The sequence below is a fragment of the Prunus avium genome, chromosome 1, assembly GCF_965620075.1.
Source record: "Prunus avium chromosome 1, drPruAviu1.hap1.1, whole genome shotgun sequence".
In the NCBI taxonomy this organism is placed as follows: domain Eukaryota; kingdom Viridiplantae; phylum Streptophyta; class Magnoliopsida; order Rosales; family Rosaceae; genus Prunus; species Prunus avium.
The window spans coordinates 52,356,181-52,372,119 of record NC_142284.1 but is presented as its reverse complement, the minus strand read 5'-3'; the positions used below and the strand labels follow the sequence as shown (position 1 = coordinate 52,372,119).

The following is a 15,939-nucleotide window of genomic DNA, read 5'->3' as shown; positions in this document are numbered from 1 at the left end:
AAACCATGGGTTGGATTTCAAGTGTTCTTCATGAAAACTGTTCTGATTCACATAAAGAAATTTTTCGGCGTGACCGCACTTGAAATCTATGGATTTAGATGACATTATAAGGTAAAATTGTTTGTTTTATATTTCATTTATGCCAAGATTTGAACAAGAAAGAAAGGAAGAAAACAAATAGATTTCAAATGATTCAATGCATATATTCATTTCAAATGTACTACATCTAATTATTTCAAACACATTCAATCTTAATTTGTTTTTGTTTTCTTAATAACAAATTTAGCATTTGTGTCAAATCCATCCATCCAAATGTAACCTAAGATTAAATGGGGTGAGCAAGTGTGATCTAAGATTAAGTGGGGCGAGCAAGTGTGATGTCTAGAAAATGTGTATTTTATAATACGAAAACGAAAGTTACAAAGCAAAATCTTTAGGGCAAAGAAGCCCAAAAAGGTCAAATTAGAAGGGAAATACAATTGAGAGGGGCAAACCACGCTCCCAAACAACAGAAGCCAAGAGGCCATGGCCCACATAAAGCATACAAAAAAAATACTTGAAATGAAAGGCAGGTGGGGCAAAGCAGTCGTGGGTGGGCGAGGAGGTTGCAGAGAGAGTTAGGAGGCGACGGCTCAGAGGAGAGAGAGGCAGCGTGGTTTTCTTTAAAATCAGGAAAAAAATTTAGTATTTATATTTATAAAATAATAAAATAAAAAAAAGGACCAGCTTAGCGCCTTGCGCCTTTAAAAAAAAATTAATTTTAGGTATATATATATATACATATTTAAAGAGTATAGCCGTGCGGCTATACTTCTGACATATATTCAAAAATTTTAATAGTATACCGCACGGCTATACTATTTAAATATGTTCGAAATTTAAATAATATAGCCAGGTGGCTGTACGCTTTAAATATATATGAATATTAAAAAAATATATATTTAAAGAGTATAGTCGTTCGGCTATACGTCTAAAATATATTCGAATATTTTGATAGTATAGCCGCGCGGCTATACTCCTGAATATATTTGAATATTTAAATTGGTGTCACTCGCCTTGCACTCGAACCAATTGTGACCAACTGAGACTTACCATACATTTGACAAACATGGACAAGTCCTCCAAAGTCAACAATTTGTCGCCAATTTTCAACATGGAGAGCAGTTCAACTTCGAAGTCCTCGGCACTTGTTCACATGGTGGAGATGGAGCAGTTCAAAGGCCACCCCCGCCTGCCGAAATTCGCCGTGCCGAAACGGTACGACATAACGCTCAAACCGGACCTCACCGCCTGCAGTTTCGGCGGTTCCGTCGCTGTCCACCTCGACATCGTCTCCGATACCCGGTTCATCGTCCTCAACGCCGCCGACCTCTCCGTCGATGCCGCTTCCGTGTCTTTCGCTTCCTCCAAGGTACCACTGACTGATCCCTGCTGCCATGCCATGCATGATGCATTTGCTTGCTTGCTTTGAACAATTGGACAATTGTACTCAAGAAAGAAAAAGAAAAAGTAATGAAATGATTTCTGAGAGCAGGTACTTTTCAAGCCTTGGAAAGTTGAGACATTTGAAGAAGATGAGATTTTGGTTCTGGAGTTTGGGGAGACGCTGCCGATTGGTTCGGGAGTTTTGGGTATTGGGTTTGAAGGAATTTTGAATGACAAGATGAAGGGATTCTACAGAAGGTGTGTTCTTTGAATTCTGGGTTCCTTACAACTTACACAGTCAATATTAATTACACTTCAATGGCTAAACTTTGGTTCGTTCATTATGTGCAGTACATATGAGCATAACGGTGAGAAGAAAAATATGGCAGTTACGCAGTTTGCACCGGTTGATGCCAGGCGGTGCTTTCCCTGCTGGGATGAACCTGCTTGGAAGGTTGCTCTGTCTAACAAGCTCAGTTCAATTAAATATTGATTTGTATTTGTATCTTGTGATTTTGTTGAAAGCGATTCTGGATGCTTCACATTGTTCTATTTGCATCTTTGAGTCTCCTCGGAAGAAAGAGATACGTTGTTTATGATGTTAGTTTACTATGGATGAGAAATCAATCTTCCGGTTGTGGTTAAATTGTTGAACTTCTAGAGTTTGAATTGACCCCATTTATCCTTATCGGAACTTTGATTGATTGGCAGGCTACATTCAAGATTAGATTGGATGATGTTCCATCTGAATTAGTAGCTCTTTCCAACATGCCGATTGTAGAAGAAAAAGTGGATGGACATCTGAAGACAGTTTCATTTCAAGAATCACCAATCATGTCTACATATTTGGCGGCAGTTGTTGTTGGGTTGTTTGATTATGTTGAAGATCATACATCTGATGGTAAACTCATACACATTGTCCTTTGTTCTGTGTGTATGCTTGTACAACCTTTCTTCATGGTGTCACATTTCATCTCGCCACAGGGGTCAAAGTTCGGGTATATTGTCAAGTTGGTAAGGCAAACCAAGGGAAGTTTGCTTTGGACGTTGCTGTCAAGACTCTTGAATTTTACAAAGAGTATGTTTTTTGGATCGCAAAACTACAAAAAATTACTAATCATTCACATTCAAATTCTAAATTACACTTGATGCATGTTGTGGATTATTAGTTCCTCTAGTTTTTTTTTTCCCTTCCCTGCTAATTCTGCATTATTATATTTGGCATTCAAAATGGAATCATTGACGAAATGTGACAGTTACTTTGCTGTGCCATACTCTCTGCCCAAATTGGATATGGTTGCAATCCCTGATTTTCCTGGCGCCATGGAGAATTATGGTTTAGTTACATACCAAGAAACCGCTTTGCTCTTTGACGAACAGCACTCTGCAGCTGCGAACAAGCAATGGGTAACATACACATCTTGAATATAACTCTAGCTTTCAGAATTTAGCTTGGTTCATATGATATGTAGCTGTTGTTTTTGAACCATAAAGAATTGTTTTTCATTTGGCTTTTCTGAAAGGTTGCAACTGCCGTGGCACATGAATTGGCACACCAGTGGTTTGGCAATCTTGTAACGATGGAATGGTGGACGCATTTATGGCTGAACGAGGGATTTGCGACATGGGTATCACTTCATTTCACTTGTTGTACTTGTTATTTTATATGCTTTTGGACTTAAAGTAAGTATTTTAACGCCATTAGGTGAGCTATTTAGCTACTGATAGCTTGTTCCCAGAGTGGAAAATGTGGACTAAATTTCTTGATGGAATTACTCGGGGTCTTAAGCTGGATGGGCTTGAAGGATCTCACCCCATTGAGGTACTTCTACGCGGAATCAGTCTTTCATGGGTTTTATTTTAATTCTGTTGTCCAAACTTTTGCTGTTTTGCGGCATCGAACCTGGATCACTTGCATGACAGGCTTCACATAGTAATATTCACCACTGTACTTTTCAAGGCATCATTTATTGAAGGGCATTAGTTTATATGTGTTTATGGTATATTATGTTTTAATCTTTCTTCTTTTTGGCCAGGTGGAGATCAATCATGCTGCTGAGGTTGTTGAAATATTTGATGCAATAAGTTATAGAAAAGGAGCTTCTGTTATCCGGATGCTGCAAAACTATCTTGGTGCTGAATGCTTCCAGGTTAGTCCTTTGGTTTGTTAGCATGTATCCTTGAAGATTGAGGCAACTATCTTATTTTTAAAAAAAATTATATTTACATCATGGAAATTTCCAAAAAATCAAGGCTTCTGGGCATGCAGGATTTTTAGAGGATAGAGATCTTGAGGAGATTGTTGGATTGTGATGTGAAATACTGAACTAGCTCAATATCTAGTCTTTTGGTCCAATTGTGCGGAATTTAATCAGTTAATGAAATAGGGTAACCATGAATTTGAGGTTGGGCTGATCTTGACCCTTAAATGGTTAGCATAGTCCAGATTGAGCTATGGTCTTATTTGTGTATGCCTTAAGTTATACAGTTAATGAAATAGGGTAACCATTTATTATATTACATAGGTGATTGCAGAGAACACCAATACATGAATTCATTTAGTATTATGCTCTAGAAATCAACCTTGAATCATGATAACAGACCAGAATTAGGACCAAGACAGTCAGTTGCTTCATACATAAAAAAGTTAGAGTTAATTCCATTTCTCCTGAAAGTTAGAGAGTTAATTGCATTTGTTTTTTTTTTTTTTCATGCCTCCAGAGGTCACTTGCTGCATACATAAAAAAGCATGCTTCCTCAAATGCAAAGACAGAAGATTTATGGGCTGCCCTTCAGGAGGGATCTGGTGAACCTGTGAACAAGCTAATGAATTCATGGACACAGCAAAAGGGCTACCCGGTTATCTCTGTCAAAGTCAAAGATCAGAAATTGGAGTTTGAGCAGGTTTCCTCATGTTTGCCTCCTTCAATCTTGTTTGATTATCAAGTGAAATTCTGAAAGAAATCTCTAATGCATATATACACTGTTAGATCATTTATTTAGGTTTTAATCCATGGTATAAGGGAAGATCTAATAAGTAAATTAATAAATGGCAGACACAATTCTACTCGAGTGGTTCCCAAGGTGATGGGCAGTGGATTGTGCCGATAACATTATGCTGTGGCTCATATGACGTACGTAAGAGTTTCCTACTACAAAAGAAGTTTGAAAGTTTTGACGTAAAGGAATTTCTAGGTTGCTCCATAGCAGAGACTGCATGTAGAGGCTCATTATGCAGTTGGATAAAAATCAATGTGGATCAGATTGGTTTTTACAGGGTGAAATATGAGCAGGAACTTTCAGCTGCACTTAGAAATGCTATAGAAAAGAAACACTTGTCTGCAACTGACAGATTTGGTAATCATTTTTTTATGCACACTTGCTTATCTCTTTGTTAGTGAAAATGGTAGTATTTAGTTTTCATCTTTTTTTCCCCTTTGACAGGAATTTTGGATGATTCATTTGCTCTTTCTATGGCTCGCCAGCAGTCATTTGCTTCACTGCTTACCTTGCTGGGTGCTTACAGAGAGGAACTTGACTGTACAGTGCTGTCAAATTTGATTGCCGTAATGATCAACTCTGCTTTGTGTTTGTGTTACTGTATTTGTGGCCGTGGTCTGATTTTGGTCTTCACGTTTCACAGATAAGTTATAAGCTGGCAACAATTGCCGCTGATGCGGTGCCTGAGCTACTGGATCTCATTAATCAATTCTTTATTGGCCTTTTCCAGTGCTCTGCAGAGTAAGTTTTTTCTTTTTCAACTACCCAAGTACCTAGGTAGATAAGCTTTTCTGATGACAAAGCAGCTAGGACTGGAACAAAATGTTTAACACACCCTAACTATCCACAAGATTTGCTTCTTTCTTTTTATTTATTTTTGTTAACAGTTTATTATCTGTGTTTGAATTTGTTTACAGGAAGCTTGGTTGGGAGCCTAAACCTGGTGAGAGCCAATTAGATGCAATGTTGAGAGGAGACATTTTGACTGCCCTTGCTGTGTTTGGGCATGGCCTGACGATAGATGAAGCAAGTAGGCGTTTTCATGCCTTCTTACATGACAGAAATACACCACTCCTTCCTCCTGACATAAGAAAGGTTGTCTCCATGTAAACCATACATTCAACTTTTTAAATTCCCTCTTGATGTTCATTATTAACTATTGATGCAGGCAGTGTATGTGGCTGTAATGCAAAGAGTAAGCATGTCTAACAGATCGGGCTATGAATCTCTTCTTAGAGTTTACAGAGAGACTGATCTAAGGGAGGAGAAAACCCGCATTTTAAGTAAGACTGATTAATTTGTAGGACCATTAGCATCTTGTCGAACATCTGAGTTTGTTATGCTGTGGAATTAATATATCTCTTTTTGCCTGTAGGATCAGTAGCATCTTGTCCAGATCCCAACATAATACTGGAAGTTCTCAACTTTTTATTGTCTTCTGAGGTATTTTCGATGTTATTGTATATCTCTTAATTGGTGGTTGAAATTTTTAATTCAGTAAACCGTTAGAGTATCTCAAAGCTTGATGATACTGGGTTTAATCCTATCTATATAGGTCCGTAGTCAGGATGCTGTCGTTGGACTTTCTGTTAGCAGTAAAGGGCAGGAAACAGCTTGGACATGGCTGAAGGCACTTCTCTGAAGCACTAGTTTTTAATTAGCATACTATGAGCCGTACCCACATTCATGGATTTTTCACCCACTTTGTTAATATGATTCATTTTGCCTTTTGGATGATCCGAAATACAGGATAACTGGGAGCACATCTCAAAGACCTGGGGTTCAGGATATCTGATTCGCTCCTTTTTAAGTGCAATTGTTTCACCGGTTCTCTCTCTCTCTCTCTCTCTCTCTAAACTTTTGTTCCTGTCTTTGAGGCCTTTTGTTCTAATGCCTTTTCCATTTCCTTCTCTTCTTGTGCCCTCATTGTCCTTTCGTGGTTACCTTCCTCTGCAGTTGGCTTCATTTGAGAAGGTTAATGAAGTAGATGAGTTCTTCAAATCCCATCCCAACCCGTCGATAATGAGGACCTTGAAGCAGAGTATTGAACAGGTACAGATTAATGCCAAATGGGTTCAGAGTGTTCAGAGTGAGAAACATCTTGCTGATGTTGTGACGGAGTTGGCACACAGGAAATACTAGGCTCCATGTTTAGCTTGTTCTGTTATGAAAGGCCAAATGGGTTCAGAGTATTCATTTTCTCATCCATGCAATTTGATAAAAGGCCAACGTTGAACACAATGTGACAAAGATATCAGGATGATTTGTAAGTAGCAATCTAATTTCCAACTATGCTATCTTTTATAGAATGAATGCGATTTGTCGACGTGGACAGCAAATGGGCAACATTATATTAGATCATAGTACCAATTGTTCTACAAAGGCCCTCCATGAAAAAGGGAACCATTTTCAAATGTTTTTAACTGAAACTGTTCGTATTTATGAGAAATTTTTCAGTGTGCCCTAAATAGTAATATATGGGCTTAGATATTTAACCGGAAACATATAACCTAATTGTGGAATGAGTTGTTGAGTGAAACATTTGGAAATTAAGCCTAGCTAGTTAATCCTCAGCTGACAAGGTTTAAGGTTGTTAATGTTGACAATGGTGACAAGGTTTAGAGGAGATGGGGATTTTCGCAAGGTGCTGGTGGTGCCGGCTGGGAGTTTACTGGTGGTTGGCTTCTAGGAGTTCTTGGATCGAATGGATTTGGTGCGTTCTAGGTTCCTTGGTGTTGGGTTCGATTTCGACGGATAGGGTTGTTGGTTGCGATCTCTGTTCCCATCTCTCTGGGTTCTTTTGTGGTGGGGATCTAGGATCCGGGTGGTGATAGAGCCTTTACTGTTGTTGAGCAATATTTCGCCAAGTTTGTTAAAAAGGTGACGGAGGCCAACCTCGAGGGGTCTCCCAATTCTCCCTAATGCGTTTGCTGAAACGTTTGGGCTTGGCACCTGATAAACGTTCCTATTATGATGCTCTTATGTTGGAAGTTCGTTAGGCTAAGAGGCCAATCTTGATCCCCCATGCCCTGTCGGGTAGGGCCTAGGTTAAGATTCATGGAGTTGGTATTGGTACTTATGCTGGCTATGTTCTGACACTCACTACATGTTGTTCTATACATCGAACTATGCGTGCATAGGAGTTTTTCTTTGACAGTATTACGTTGTGGCGGGTTGTTCTTCGCAAGGCTTGGAGTTGTGCTTTGGTATTGGTACTTCTGCCAACTATGTTTTGACGCTCACAACACGTTCTATACATTGAATTATGCGTGCATAGGAGTTTTTCTTTGATAGTATTACGTTGTAGCGAGTTGTTCTTTGCGGGGCTTGGAGTTGTGCTTTGTTTCGTATGTATTATTTCGAGTTCTTTGTAGCGGTCCAAAGTGGCCTGTGTCGAACTCTCTTGTTAGTCCATGGCATATGTGGTACTCTTTCCTACCCCGGGGTTTGTCCCATGTGGTTTTCCTAGGAAGATTTTAACAAGGCCACTGTATTTGTGCTGGTCTTTGTATGCTTTCTTGGCTTATGAATGAAATCTTATTCTTAAAATAAATAAATAAAGGTTTAGAGGAGCCAAGATGGCATGTTTTGGTCAGAAAGGGAAAGAGTTTCGTTAAGGATCTTTGGTTGCTTCGACCAAGACATCGTACTTGTATTACTTTGCAAACAAAAGAGAGTAAGAAAGTGATAATTCTGAAGTGATTGACTAATCTAAAATACCAAAAAAGTGAGATACACATGCTGAGAAATTTCATGAGCTCATCAATTTATCTACAAAACTTGTACATTTTTTCTTTTTGGGTCTGCTTACTTACAAAGTTACATTCCCTTAAAAGTGTTCTCTTAAATAGTCTACATGTTTGTGATGTTAGAGAGTGGTTGATATGTGTTCCTTCTAACTCGCGGCAGAATGTGACTCTGGTTCACCCCCCTCCTGCAAAAAACAAACAAACAAACAAAGAACACCATTTTTAAGCTTTCAGGGTTGGTTTTGGGTTTGCTATAAATGAATATAAAAAAAATCGAATTTGTTGGCCATATAACTTACTAGCTGCACTGAAACTTGGCTGTGCTGAGATGAAGGGCTATCACCAGCCATTAGTGTATGGTGCATTGTGTTTTCAGCAATCCCTCTCAATCTGTTAAGTTCCGGCAGGATAACCTTGCCAAGGTCTGGTCTGTCTTTTCGCCTTAACTCCGAACACTGGAGAGCAAGTTTGGCAAACTTCAAAGCTTCTTCAACAGGCCAATCTGGCACAGATGGATCCAGCATGTCCTTGAAAGTCCCCTTCTCGATAGCCCTTTCGACATGATGAGTCAATCCCATTGCTGGCTTAGCTGTGATCATTTGTAGAAACATTATCCCAAGTGAGTAAACATCAGACTTCACACCAAGCATGCCTGTTTGCTGATACTCAGGATCTATGTAGCAGAACGTGCCGGCTGTGGATGTCATTCGATATTGTGTCACATTGTCAGCAATAGATGGGGGCACAAGCCTGGCCAACCCAACATCACTGATCTTGCTCACAAAGTTCCTGTCAATCAAGATGTTGCCAGGTTTTAAGTCACGGTGCACAAGTGGCTCTGGTTTAGCCTGGTGGAGGAAAAGCAAGCCTGTGCCAATTTCAGCTGCAATCCTAAACCTAAGTTGCCAAGAGAGAGGTGGAGAGTTTCCTCTACGAAGGAGACGATCTTCCAAGCTCCCGTTAGCCATGTACTCATAAACTAGGCATCCATACTCAGGACAGGCTCCCAGGAGGAGAACCATGTTCGGATGCCGTATAGAGCTCAGTACTTCAACCTGTTCATGGTCATTAGCAAGTCAACAAAAGAAACAACAATGTTCCACAGCTGAACAAGGTATAGAAATATGTATTTATCATTAAGTATTGGTGCATATATGTGGGGAAAATCTCTCTTGTTTAGACAGTCTGGCAAGCCAAGATCCTTTTGAACGAATAGTCCAAATTCATAGCCTGGTAACATAAGTACCTCTTGGTTAAACTGTGATCTTCCTTGAGCAGCATCAGGGCGTAGAACTTTAATTGCAACAGGTGTATGGTCTAGATAACACCTATATACAGGACCATAACCCCCTTCTCCAATCTTCCGAGATTCTGCAAAGAACTCTGTGGCAGCCTCAATCTCATCAATTGTGTACTTCCTATACCTGACATCCGAATGTTGCAGAGCATTAAGTGCCTTTCTCTTCTCTTCTGATTCTTTGAGCGCTTTCATTTCTGCATTGATTCTTTTTTGTGCTTCCAGTTCTGCAATCCTCTTAGCTGCTTCAGCAGCCTCAATGGCTGCTCTGGACTTGGCTCTCTCTTTTTCTACAATAGCCATTGCAGCTTCCTCAGCTAGATGCGCCTCTTCCAATCTTCTTTCTTCTTCTAATTTCCAGCGCTGGAGTTCTACTGCCTGTAGAATAGATATCTTATAAGAGCTTCCTGCGAAAATCATCAGAGGTGCAGTGCTGATAAGATTTATGGTACCTTTTGCTTTGCCGTGAGTGCCTCTTTACAGGCGGAGCTATACATTTCCATAGTTTGCTTTAGCTCCAGCTTTAGCCTCCTCATTTCAGCCTCCACATCTTCCTGTAATTTTGAGTTACACAACCATCTCTATTGTAACAAAAAATTTGGATGCCACTGAGTAATGGGACCTACCAACTACAATCTGTAAATGCAAGTAAAACTTCTCCATACAAAAACTAGTTATAGGATGATGGTCAGGAGCCTCATTGGTCCAATCACACATAAATCAATATGTTTCAAGTTTTGACACACCTCACCTAAACTTAAGTATATTCAAGCATAAATAATGTATGAGAAAGAAGTACACATTTATCAAATTAAATGACTAGATAAAAAGTCATATGCTTACCATCGGCTGTGATGCAGAGGATAATCGATCGCTATCCTGAGAGACAGAAGAGAATGTAGGTGGAGAGGAGCTGACATCCACGGATCTCCTTCCAAAGTACTGCATAGACTCAAAGCTGTGGTTCAAGTCTATTTCTGTGCTGTTTGACATTCGTGGCGGGGTGATTCTTCCTGAATCTATGTTGTCATAGAATGCAGGGAATATACGGTCAATGCTTGGCCTTCCAGAGCTAACATAAGATATGTCTGTGTCTGGCATAGGGAGATCTGCATAGGACTTCCCATTTGGCCCTTTCCTAGTGAATGGAGACCTGATTTCCATAATGACTATATGTTAGTTCTCACAATAATGTAGGTAAAACCAGCTTTATGTTTTATAACACCTTTTTGTCTATCTTCATTGAAAGGGAAACTGAGTGCCACTGACCTGAAGTTGTCCATTTCATCATGGGATTTACGGTGTGGTTCTGGTGGCTTTTCATGTCCTGGTAGAGGATCCAACAATTAAGTTTTACTGAGAAATGTTAGAGCAAAAAGTTAGTGGGACAGTATTATGCTTAAGGTGCAACAAACTAACCTTTCATGCCAGACGGAGGGAAGACATAAGGCTCTGACTTTGGGCTTGGGGTATGGCTACGAACTGGGGCTCGTATGGGTGAGATGGATGGGGCAGGACGTGAGGCAGACCTCCTTGATTGAAGTTTTCCCTTGGATACAACATATACATTACAAAAATCTGGTGCCCCCTTTGATACGTTTCCTGGAACATCTGAGATTTTGAATCTACAAAAGGTTTTCGAAGATAAGAAAATGTTCTGTGGACATTCGAGGCCCTTTTATCACATATCCCATTCAACACGCTTGCAACCATCATAACATCCTATAGAATTGTAGAGCCTTCTTTCCAGAATTTGATATTGGTTTAATCATTTTTTTTTACTTAGGCTTCAGCAGCTGAGTTAAAATGGTATATACCTGAGAAAGCCAGTTTTTGCTGAGGCACCAACAACCAAATGCTCGATTGCAGATTGAGTGACGTACTCGTTCAATGCTTTTGCGATATCAGAGTCTTCTAGTACAATGTCTTTGCATTGTATCTGATTTCAAAAATAAAAATAATAATGTACAAAAAAAACAAGGAAAAAGTCAATGCTCAAAAGGCCTCAACTAATATGGAGGTTCAGGATCAATAATGCTGGTAGGATTTTGTGTTGCTTACTAACTGAAAAGACAAGCGAACACAATTTCATCACACTCACATTTTTACGTGTACAGAAAACACGAAAAGGAAGGAACAATTCCTTGGTTTGGGGATCAGGGTCTTTGCATACCAAATGTTGGTCCCAATTTGGGTTACTTCCTGCACCCAAAAAGTATGTTGTTATTTTCTGGTATGCAGAAATTAAGGAACAGAAGAAGAAGAAGAACAACAAAAGCATGAAGGATGATATATATATATATATATATATACACATAGATACACAGATAATGCATACTTGGGGTGGAAAGAGAAGGTGATTGGGAAAACACAGGAGGTTTGATCTTGACATGGATGAGAAGGACTGTTTGGCCTTGTTTGACAAGACTGTCTATACACCATTTGAGTGCACTCTGGCTGTTTTTGTCCTTGTCTATGGCCAGTGCCACAATCCCATTCCCTCCTTCCTTCTTGTCAACATGATTGTGAGGCAGCCACATTTCTCTCTCTCTCTCTCTCTCTCTCTCTCTCCCTCTTTTCTTTTCCTGTGTTGTTTCTTTTACTCAAACAAAACCAGAACTAGAACAAAAATCTAATGGCAAATATATATCAATCAAACCTTAAGATCACAAAATTAATAATGGGTTGTTTTCACTTTGTCTGAATTCCTTTGTCTCTCTTCTGCAGCAGGGTCCAAGAAGAGACAAAGAAGGATTGTGTTCCAGGTATTTGTGCTGTTGTTTGACCTTAATGTTTCTTATTTTGTTGTTGTTTTCAGCTAGCAGAAACAAGAAATCACTTTTGGCAATGACCAACTAATTTTGATTATTTTCACTGGTTAATCCATAAATAGCTCTGTCCAGATTGGGTAATTAATATGAGAGGACCCTCCATCATTAGCGGATTCTTTTTTGTGTTTGACCTCTCCCTAAAGCTAATGACTATATATTGTCTCTCTTAGTCAACCCCTCCTCTCCTTCAAATTATCACCATCTCAGCACTCAGCACAGGGACAAGATTTGAGAAAGTCTTGAGACCTTACTCATATTTGGAAAATGTCAAAATAGTTATGTTTATCATTCTTAAAAACAAATTGTAATCTTTTTTTATATGAGCGATATTGGGAGGGGGGAATCGAGCCTACCTAGGGTGCAGAGGTAAATGATATTAACCACTTGAGCTACAAACAAATTGTAATCTACTGTCACTCACCAATCTGTTCCACCCATCTACTCTTCCACTCCTAATTTTTCTTCTTATTTTCTAATTTCAGTAATTTTATAAAAGGGTCCAATTGCATTTTCCTTTTTTTCCTAAAAAATAAAATGAGGGGTTGGTGGCAATGGGTGCATTTTCATCAAGTAACAGTTTTACTAAATCTTTGCTGATAAGGATATCTTATCAACATTTTACAATAACTTCAGCATAGCCAAATTTCAATATTCAATTACTTACACTCACACCTCTCACAATTCAATAAACTTTTTCTTAAAATGACTTTTCTACACAAGTCGGATGAAGATCATAATCACACACACCACAAGAGAATGCCCAGAACCTCCCCTGCTTCTTGCAGTAATCACATACATATGCTTTGGCCATGTCCAACTTCAGCAAATGGTCATGCTTTATATCCTTCACTTGAGGAGGCAATGCCTCTCCTTCTTTTCTTAAAGCTGCCTCCAGCTCTTTGATCCTGAACTCTGTAAATGGGAAGGCCTTGGCACCATACAAGGAGATCATGGCCTTCCCATTTGTGCTAATAGCCTTCCCATCTGGTCCAATCAGAACCAAAGCTGGAATCACTTTAATGTCGAAAATTCTGCAAAGGTCTTGTCTTGTTTTATCCTGGTATGGGATGGCAAGCCATGGCATGCTGCTTATGTTGAGCTCGAACTCTTTGAGGTCTCGGTCTGTGGAGACTAGAATGATTTCGAAGTCTTGATCACCGGAGGCCATGTGCTCGTTGTATGCTTCTATAAGTTTGGAAGTGAAGGCACGGCAAGGAGGGCTCCAATGTGCACCGAAGTAAAGGCCTATGGTCTTACCAAAAAGTTTGGACACTGATATCTGCAGATGAGCAATCATATATGTCAGTTGTCGACAAAGTAAGCCACAAAAAATTTAAGAATTTAGAGTAGTAAAAAAAACTACCTCTCTACCATCACTAGACATGACATAGTTTCGTCCTTGATGAGCCAAAAGCTCTTCTAGTTTTCCCCCTTCGCGCTTCGCTTCGTCAGCAGCCTTCAGTTCTTCTCTTCTATTCTTAGTGAATGGAAATGCCTCAGCTCCATAGTCTTCAATCAGTCCAACCAAGTCTTCCTCAACTGATATTCCATCTGAACTTAATGAAATGAGTGATGGGATGCGATCGATGTGGTACAGGTCACTCAATCGTTTATGCAGGTTTGCATCAAATGGGACTGTCAGCCATGGCATGCACTTGAAGTGTTCATTGAATTTTTCCTCATCGCGGTCGAAGGAGACAAAGATAATCTCAAACTCTTTACCTTCCATTTTAAGCACATCATAAAGCCTCACCAGCTGAGGGGTAAGAGCCTTGCAAGGCCTACACCAATTTGCTGAGAAGAAGAGGCACACTGTCTTCCCATTACATGATGACAAGGGGACCTAACCTCATAATCAAAAAACAAGATTACGCTTTACTTATCATAACATAGATTAGAAATTCACCTCTGAAATTGAAGAGACATCCTTTTCTAGCCAAAAAAGGGGTTTCTATAGACCAACTTAAAACTCATGCTCCCATATTTTCAGGTGGTTGGGGCACCAGAACGCATATAGTTCCATGAAACTAAAATCTTTTCGAAACCCAGCAACCGAAGAAAAACAAAAATATTGATTGAAACGAGAGGAGGAAGAAGGAGAAGCTTTTGAAGACTACCTTTCTGTCACCAGATAGAAGGAACTCAACTCCTTCAGATTCAAGGACGGTTGCTATATTGCTGCTAGGCACTGCCATCAGAACTACAAGCAAAGTACGGCCTCCACCCCTCTTTTATATTTCCTAAACACAATGATCAACAAGGAAACAGAAAGAAAGAGTGACATTCACAAAAGTACCTACACTTTGCTGCAAAAGAATATTTGATTTATATTATTCATGCCATCAAAGCTACAAACTTTGGGAGGTGTAGATGCTTCATATATATATTCTTCTACAAGGGAAATCTAAAACATTTTCAACAATCGTATCAATTCGCAGTCGATTATTCTCCCAAAATATTCCATAAAATAAAGGAAAAGATATGAGGTACCTTTTAAACCGTCTATATACACATGTTAATGTCAACCTTGGCTTTGCAGCCATGGCGCTACCTTGTTGGCAATATTATTACTCTCTTTTATAATCCTCCATTTAATTATGTTTGATTTGTTTGGCAACTCATTTGGACATGTAGGCAAAGTAAGGAATCATCCAATAAGAATCAGGGCATGCTCTTTCTTCCAACTCAAAGTTGACTAACTGGAAATGATCAATATGTGATTTCCCTTTTGGACAAATCAGAAAACTTATTAGTTAATATTTGCTTCTTCACTCCATAAACTTAGTATTGTAACAAGAGCTATGCTGAGAGTCATCCACGCATGTGTAGGCAGTTGTGTCCACGGTTGATGTGTGTGTGTGACAGCCACCTATACATACACATGTGGACGACTGACTTTAGCATTTTCGATGGTCATATTTTAAACATGTAATCGCAATTACTCCGATTACATTGACCATCGTGGATTGTTAAAGAGCAAAAACAAAAGATTACACAAACTCCTCAGAAAGTTGAAATCGATCAGAGTATAGAAAAGGAGTACCTGAGACTTCGGTTCAGGATTGGATAATCTTCTTGAGAGAGAGACAGAGGGAGATTATATATATTCCCTGTTTCTGGCTAGAACCCTTTGCTTGCTCGTGCATGAGAATGGTCACAAAAGAATATTTAAGCAAATGGACACAACCCACAGGGTGAGAGCTGGAAAAGGATCACAAATTCCAAAGAATAAAAAGAGAATACAAGCGCAGGGAACAAACTTGAGGATTGATAGAGTGGGAAAGGTATATCCCACTTTGCAGATATTAGATTCTAACTTTTAGCCCTCTTCCCATGTTCTTACACAAGGTTGGAATATTTTATTTTATTTAAATATAAAATTTGACCGAGGAATTAAAAAAATATATTTAAAAAATGATATAAGTCGCATTCTAGCATATTTGATAAAATAGATAAATAAAATTATACTCCTCGTCCATTTGAATCGGAATAGATAAGGTGGGCGGATATCAAGGCCTGATTCGACCAACGGCATGACAATTACACGGAACTCATCAATAGGGAATGGAACCTCTTGCGGGCCAGACGGGTACGGTTGATATTGAAGGTTGTATGTACAACTGTGCGGGCGAGCGTC

General features: G+C 39.4%; 3 protein-coding genes across 5 annotated transcripts; 1 reads left to right on the top strand and 2 right to left on the bottom strand.

Annotated features, from left to right (window-relative positions):
* Nucleotides 1-1,067: 1,067 nt before the first annotated feature.
* LOC110761289 (aminopeptidase M1-like) lies at nt 1,068-6,764 on the top strand. The gene is made up of 19 exons (XM_021963735.2): nt 1,068-1,411; nt 1,535-1,683; nt 1,777-1,879; nt 2,137-2,326; nt 2,410-2,503; nt 2,682-2,832; nt 2,949-3,053; nt 3,131-3,247; nt 3,462-3,575; nt 4,147-4,329; nt 4,482-4,782; nt 4,870-4,991; nt 5,069-5,166; nt 5,343-5,520; nt 5,594-5,708; nt 5,801-5,868; nt 5,981-6,055; nt 6,175-6,252; nt 6,382-6,764. Exons 1-19 carry the CDS (start codon nt 1,109-1,111, stop codon nt 6,565-6,567), a joined length of 2,730 nt encoding a protein of 909 aa, XP_021819427.1. The 5' UTR covers nt 1,068-1,108; the 3' UTR covers nt 6,568-6,764.
* Nucleotides 6,765-8,164: 1,400 nt separating this feature from the next.
* On the bottom strand, nt 8,165-12,344 carry LOC110761286 (kinase with adenine nucleotide alpha hydrolases-like domain-containing protein). The gene is made up of 10 exons (XM_021963733.2): nt 11,810-12,344; nt 11,573-11,673; nt 11,289-11,410; nt 10,891-11,096; nt 10,741-10,798; nt 10,315-10,624; nt 9,924-10,025; nt 9,421-9,849; nt 8,474-9,229; nt 8,165-8,359 (listed from the first exon to the last, which is right to left on the bottom strand). Exons 1-10 carry the CDS (start codon nt 12,009-12,011, stop codon nt 8,321-8,323), a joined length of 2,325 nt encoding a protein of 774 aa, XP_021819425.1. The 5' UTR covers nt 12,012-12,344; the 3' UTR covers nt 8,165-8,320.
* Nucleotides 12,345-12,862: 518 nt separating this feature from the next.
* Nucleotides 12,863-15,647, bottom strand: LOC110761327 (protein kinase C-like zinc finger protein). 3 transcript variants are annotated; one of them, XM_021963789.2, is made up of 5 exons: nt 15,346-15,647; nt 14,793-15,171; nt 14,420-14,542; nt 13,666-14,145; nt 12,863-13,581 (listed from the first exon to the last, which is right to left on the bottom strand). In XM_021963789.2, the coding sequence occupies exons 3-5, from the start codon at nt 14,495-14,497 to the stop codon at nt 13,000-13,002; spliced, it is 1,140 nt and encodes a 379-aa protein (XP_021819481.1). In that variant the 5' UTR covers nt 14,498-14,542; nt 14,793-15,171; nt 15,346-15,647; the 3' UTR covers nt 12,863-12,999. The 3 variants fall into 3 exon arrangements, with proteins under 3 accessions (XP_021819481.1, XP_088103090.1, XP_021819480.1); XM_088246964.1 differs by having other exon boundaries at nt 14,793-15,027; XM_021963788.2 differs by lacking the exon at nt 14,793-15,171.
* Between the last annotated feature and the right edge of the window lie 292 nt (nt 15,648-15,939).

What these genes read in the sequence shown, in the direction of transcription:
- LOC110761289 (XM_021963735.2), top strand. Translation starts at nt 1,109, where the DNA reads ATGGACAAGTCCTCCAAAGTCAACAATTTGTCGCCAATTTTCAACATG. An exon ending in ACGAGGGATTTGCGACATGG is followed by an intron (nt 3,054 to 3,130) that starts GTATCACTTCAT and finishes TAACGCCATTAG; the next exon opens with GTGAGCTATTTAGCTACTGA. An exon ending in AGAAATTGGAGTTTGAGCAG is followed by an intron (nt 4,330 to 4,481) that starts GTTTCCTCATGT and finishes AATAAATGGCAG; the next exon opens with ACACAATTCTACTCGAGTGG.
- LOC110761286 (XM_021963733.2), bottom strand. Translation starts at nt 12,011, where the DNA reads ATGTGGCTGCCTCACAATCATGTTGACAAGAAGGAAGGAGGGAATGGG. An exon ending in TTTTCTGTACACGTAAAAAT is followed by an intron (nt 11,411 to 11,572) that starts GTGAGTGTGATG and finishes TTTTGAAATCAG; the next exon opens with ATACAATGCAAAGACATTGT. An exon ending in GCAAAAACTGGCTTTCTCAG is followed by an intron (nt 11,097 to 11,288) that starts GTATATACCATT and finishes AACCTTTTGTAG; the next exon opens with ATTCAAAATCTCAGATGTTC.
- LOC110761327 (XM_021963789.2), bottom strand. Translation starts at nt 14,497, where the DNA reads ATGGCAGTGCCTAGCAGCAATATAGCAACCGTCCTTGAATCTGAAGGA. An exon ending in TTCTATCTGGTGACAGAAAG is followed by an intron (nt 14,146 to 14,419) that starts GTAGTCTTCAAA and finishes TTATGAGGTTAG; the next exon opens with GTCCCCTTGTCATCATGTAA. An exon ending in TGTCTAGTGATGGTAGAGAG is followed by an intron (nt 13,582 to 13,665) that starts GTAGTTTTTTTT and finishes GCTCATCTGCAG; the next exon opens with ATATCAGTGTCCAAACTTTT.